Source organism: Numida meleagris, chromosome 26 (assembly GCF_002078875.1).
Source record: "Numida meleagris isolate 19003 breed g44 Domestic line chromosome 26, NumMel1.0, whole genome shotgun sequence".
Taxonomy (NCBI): domain Eukaryota; kingdom Metazoa; phylum Chordata; class Aves; order Galliformes; family Numididae; genus Numida; species Numida meleagris.
Window position 1 is genome coordinate 3,191,967 of NC_034434.1, and position 5,650 is coordinate 3,197,616.

At 59.4% G+C, this 5,650-nt stretch overlaps 1 protein-coding gene across 1 annotated transcript; it reads right to left on the reverse strand.

Moving 5' to 3' along the window:
- LOC110388594 lies at positions 1,835-5,644 on the reverse strand. The gene is made up of 2 exons (XM_021378035.1): positions 3,499-5,644; positions 1,835-2,684 (listed from the first exon to the last, which is right to left on the reverse strand). The coding sequence occupies exons 1-2, from the start codon at positions 4,229-4,231 to the stop codon at positions 2,449-2,451; spliced, it is 969 nt and encodes a 322-aa protein (XP_021233710.1). The 5' UTR covers positions 4,232-5,644; the 3' UTR covers positions 1,835-2,448.

Consider the following 5,650-nt stretch of genomic DNA (forward strand, 5'->3'; position numbering starts at 1 on the left):
CGGGGGAGGGACGGCAACGGGAACGGCAACGGGAACGGCAGCAAGAACGGGCCGGAGGAGGCCGGGAGCCGGCCGGGCAGCGGGTGGAGCCCGGTTCCCTCCCGCATCGCCCGCCCCCGGCCCAGGGCCCGCACTCACCGGCGCTGCGCGGCGACGCACGGGATGCGCTGCACCGGGATGCGCTGCACCGGGATGCGCTGCACCGGGATGTGATGCACCGGGATGCGCTGCGCTGCGGCGCCCGCCGGGCTGCGGCTCCTTCCCTTCCCTTCCCCCCGGCCCCGGTGTCGGTCCCGCCCCGGTCCCGGCCGCCCCCGCCGCAGCCCCGGCCCCGACCGCCGTTTCTTCCGCTCCGGAGACACCGCGAAACCACGTGGGCACCGGGCGGCCGCCAGCGCCCTCCCCCCGGGCCGCGCCGGTACCGCCCCGGCCCGTCCCTGCCCGCGGCTCCGCTCCGGGCCGCCCCCGACACCGACCCCCGAGCGGGGCAGTGCCCCACGCAGCCCCGGTGGGAGCGGGACCCGGGGACGGGGCAGCCCCTGTGCGGGGAGAGGGGGGGGGGAGGGTCCTCTCCATCCCCGTCCGCACGGGGCCGTGGAGCCGAGGGCTGAGCCGCAGCCGTGCGCGGTGGGGGCGGGGAGAACATTTTATTCCCTGAATTGTTCTCTCGGAGCCGCTTCCATGACGGAATTACGGGCGGGTTGGGTTTTTTTTTTGTTGCTGTTGTTGTTGGTGGTGGTGGTTTGTTGGTTTTTTTTTTGTTTGTTTGTTTGTTTGTTTCCCACGTTGCTGCTCACGGTTTATTCACAGCTGCTCTGCGTTCGGCCGTGGCAGCACTGCACGGACAGACAGACAGCACCGCACGGACAGACAGCACTGCACGGACAGACAGACAGCACTGCACGGACAGACAGACGGCACTGCACGGACAGACGGCACTGCACGGACAGAGCCACGGCACCGCCCCCAAAGACACGTGCATCCCCGTCGAGGCCTCATCCCCTGACCCCAGGTGGGAGAGGGAACCCAGGAGCCGCATCCCAGCTGGTGACTCGGGCAGCTCCGCTCCTGTTCAGGTGCTTGCAACGAAGGGAAGACGGAGACCTCAGCGCAGAGCGTTCCCCATCTCCGCCATCTGCCTGCAGCTCGTGCCGGGCTGGGGGAGAAGCGTTGGTGCGAGGACAGCGTGGCACTTCGGGCCGAGCACGCGGCCCCGGCCCCACAGGGAGCGCCTGGCACAAGCGCTGCCACAGGTCCGGCCCCACACCCCGGTGCAGAACCCCCCAGGCTATGTATAGAGCAGCTGCATCATCGCCGGGATGGCGATGTGCCGGGAGCGGCGGTGATTCAGCAGACGTCACTCGGAGCTTGGCTGCCGGCACGGGAGGGGGGCTGCTGGCACACGGCCGGACCCCCACCACGCATCAGTGGGTCTTTGCGGGGGGGGGGGTGACAGTGCAGGAACCCCATGGCTGAAGGCAGATCTGAGCGCAGTGCTGGGTGCTTCTGAGCCAACAACATCGGGTCCAGGAGCTGCTTGGAGGCTGGAGCACGGCCAAGAGAAGAGGGACTGCTGGTGGGCATGGAGCAAAGGGGCAGGGGGGGGGGCACGGGGCCGGGCTGCGCCGCAAACGAGGCCTGGAAAAAATCCCAGGCATCAGCTCTGGCTCTGCTCATGCTCGCAGATTGCTGCAAAGTGCTTTGAAGTGCAAATTAAGGTTTTCCATCAGGTTGGAAGTTAATTTTGACGCAAAGAAAACAGCGCATCCTCAACCCGTGTGTGCAGAGGCGGGGGCTGCGGGGCTGCGGCCCAGGGCCCCCAACCCCACCTGGGTGCTGGGATGGGGCCGAGCAGCCACCTCTCCCCTTGGTTTCTGCTTGCTCGCACCACGCTAGCACAGGAACATGAAACTCAATTTACGCTGTCAGCCACAGCCACGCTGAGAGAAGCGCTATTTTAAGCAGCGAGGTTAGGCCAGTGCAGATGCATCCTCGCGCAGAGAACCTAATCGCCCTGCTGCACGGCCGCTGACAGCGGAAAGCCGCGGATCGTTTTCCACTTGGGTGATCTGTGCCTGCTGCAGAGCAGCGCTGGCATGGAAGCAGAGCATGGAGCTCTCTCTGGCCTGCGCGGGGCTGTGCTGGGATGGGATCCTCGCTGGCAGCCCCATGGAAGCGGTGCCTGGGGGTGGCTCAGGAACTGCACTGGAGGGCTCTGAGCTGCCCTCAATCCTCGGCTCCAGGTGTAGAAGATGCATCCGTGCACGCAGCGAGCCACTGCAGCACTGAGAAGGGCAGCGCCGGGTCTCCGTCGCTGCAGCTCCGTAGTGTCCGTGCTGCCTCTGGCCATGGGCTCAGGCTGGCGGGGTGCAGGTGAGGGACGATTCCCTCCCAGCCCCTTGGGAAGAGGCCGGGAGCTCTTCATTTCCCTCACAGACCCACCCCTGCTCAGCTCTGGGTGCCCACGGCTCCATTTCTCCCGGCTCGGCAGAGCAGGGCCCAGGTTTTGCGGCGCGGCCGCTTCCCATCACGCTCCGTGGCAGGAAGCCGCTCCTCGGCAGCTGACGGCAGCGCCGTTTCCTCCCGTGCCCTCCATCCCTGACACGAGGAAATTCGCTGGAACGCCCGCTCTCTGCTTCCATTCACAGTCAGCACCATGGGAACGGCAGGATTAAGGAAAAGGGCTGGAAAACGAAGAAACGTTCAGCCCGGGAACACAGCAGCTTCACAGGGGAGCTGCCTTGGGCGCTGGTCCTGCACAGCAACGCAGGGCTCTGGGCTTCACCTCCAGGAGCAGAATGCTGAGCGCTGCTCCGCTCCCTGCAGGGCTCACAGCTCACCCTGCACTGAGGCCTAACCCCAAACCAAGGCCCAGCCCCAAACCAGGGCCTATCTGCCAGCCCCAAGGCCCAGCCCCAAACCAGGGCCTATCTGCCAGCCCCAAGGCCCAGCCCCAGAGCAAGGCCGAGTCCAGCCCTGAGGCCCAACTCCTGGCCTAGGGGCCAAGCCCCGCCTGAGGCCCAACCCCGGTCCCCCGAGGCCCAGTCCCACACAGTGGCCTAGGCCCCAGCTCCAAGGCGCAGCCTTGCACCGAGGCCCAGCTCCCTTCCCTGAGGCCCAGGCTCACCCTGAGGCCCAGCCCCTGTCCCCAAGGCCCGCTCTGAGGCCTGGCACCAAGGCCCAGTCCCACATGGAGGCCCAGCCCTCCACCGAGGCCCAAGCCCTGTCCCCAAGGCCCACATGGAGGCCCAGCCCGGACCCCCGGGGCCATGTTCCCATCCCCGAGGCCCAGCTCCCGTCCTGGCTCACACACAGCAGCTGACACACCGCCGTCACCTCCCGCTCCACAGACGGAAGCGCGGCCGCACACCCACACGTCTCAGAGCTCCGCGGGGGCTGTGGCTGGCGGGGGGGGGGGAGTAGCAGCGGCTCCGTGAGCAGCGCTGCAAACGACGACGAAGCGGCTTTTCTTTCGCGAGGTAAATCAATCCGTCCTACCCCTTCCTCGGGAGCTGGGTCCTCTCCGACCGTGATGAGCAGCAGCCGGCGGGAGGAGCGTGGCCCTGCAGCAGGGCACGGTTTGCCGTCGGAAGGCGGACAGGAGCCAGAGAGCTGAGAAACCAATGGAATTAAGGTTAATGCCGGAGCCAAAGAGCCGAAAAATGGATGGAATTAAGGTTAAAGCGGGAGCCAAAGAGCTGCTATGAGTGAGAAACGGACAGAATGAGGGTAGCAGAGGGGCCGGGTTGGGCTCTGCTGGAGGGTCTCCTTCCCCCATGGCAGGAACCAGCGTGCTTCCCCCAGTGCCGGGGGCAAAACCCCAGGGCTGGGGGCTGCGCTGGCCCCCAGGCAGCCACACCAGTTCCCAGGAACGCCCAAAGGACATGGGATGGGTGCTCGGCCCCTGGAATTGCCAGCAGCCACCTCTCACTGCGGCCGAGCGCTGAGCAAGCGAAACCCGGGGAGCCCCACACAAACACAACAGACACGAGTTTGTTTCCACTACTGTCTCAGTGTACTTTATTCTCCTGCTGTCTACAGCTGAATAGCCACACAGGACAGAAACAGGTAGCACTGAGGAATGATCAGATTTCTTCCCTCCACGCCCCCTCCCCAACTTCAGGAATGGCTTTTTTTTTTTTTTTTCTTTTTTTTCTCTTTTTTTTTTCCTGTTTGTTTTTCTTAGGAAATCCCACCCCACCTCAAGAAACAAAATAAAAAGAAAAGGCATTGCTCGAGCTCGTGGCCCAGGCCTCTCGCTGCCCGTGCTCGGGAGCTGCTCCTCCTCGCCTCAGCACCTGGGAGCTCGGATCAGGTTTGTACACTGGTTCAAAGTCGGCACTTGGACTGCGATCTGAAGCCAGCACTGAAAGGCACATATCTGATACCCTGTACAAGAGCTAGTGTGGACGCTGCCGCGCAGATGGGCGACAGGAGCGGACGCCGTCACGAGGGGTCCGAGGATCAGACGGGGAAGAGGAAACCGGGGGGATAACGCAGATTGCCACCTGCTTGCTGCAAAAAGGTAAGATACTGGCTAAGGTTTTCTGTCTCCCTCCCACAAGGAGTTTTTAAGAAATGCCCAACGTTCAACTGCAGATTCGAATGCCGGGAGCATCAACAGCTGCATTAACAAAAGCGAAATGATCCACAGCCTCACACCCTGCACCTCCTCCCTTTCTTTGGGCTTATTGCTGATGGCCTAGGATAAGCGAGGGACGATTCCTCAAAAGCAAGAGCCTCGTTTAAGAGGAAACGAGAGATTCTGATCCTTCACGTGGAAATAAGACATTGCATGGTTAGGGAAGCAGTAAGCAGCCAATTTGTTTTGGAGTTGCCCATCAGACTGTTACTACTCTATTAAAAAAAAAAAAAAAGAAATGGTTAACGGGTTCCCCTTTGACTGGAAAGACCAAGAATACAAAAAGGAAGTTTTGGGGAATGTTTGACACCATTTTATTAATCTTCAACTGCAGTGGAAAAATATAACCTTTTACAAGTGCCGTCTTGTGTAAGCTCAAGTCAGTATATATATATTTTTATATAAATTTATTTTTTCCTTTTTTTTTTGTTTTTGAAGTGCAGCAAGAGACCAATACCACATCAGATTTGATTAAATAAAGAGCACAAAAGGCCAAGCAGTTTCCAAATGGCATTTTTATCAGATTTTTTGTTGTTGTTGTTGTTTGAACATTGAATTTATCCTCATTTTGCAATCCAAAATATGACCTGAAGTTTTCTTTTGTTTTTTTTTTTTTTTTTTCAACTCTTTGGCACAATTTTCGTGGGTGTTGGGGCTGCTACAGTACAAGTCAGGAGAGCTCTTTCCCTTTGCGTTCTCACTGCCAATTCAGAGCACTTGATGTTTGCATTTTAGTTTTAAGCCTGAAATCTTCTTTGACCATTTATTTCTATACCCTCTAACGCAAGAGTTCGTGTTGGTTGGGTTGTTTTTTTTTTTGTTTTCTTTTTTTTTCCCCCATTTCTACATTCACAGTTGAACAATATTAAGGAAGGAAAGGCGCTTTGATGAAACGAGATCATGAAAAGCGTCACTCGGAACGGGAGCTCTGAACATTCGTCAGTGTTTCCCCAAAATAAAAAGCCCTAAAGAGCGACTTTCCTTTTTTTTTTTTTTTTTCCCTCCTTT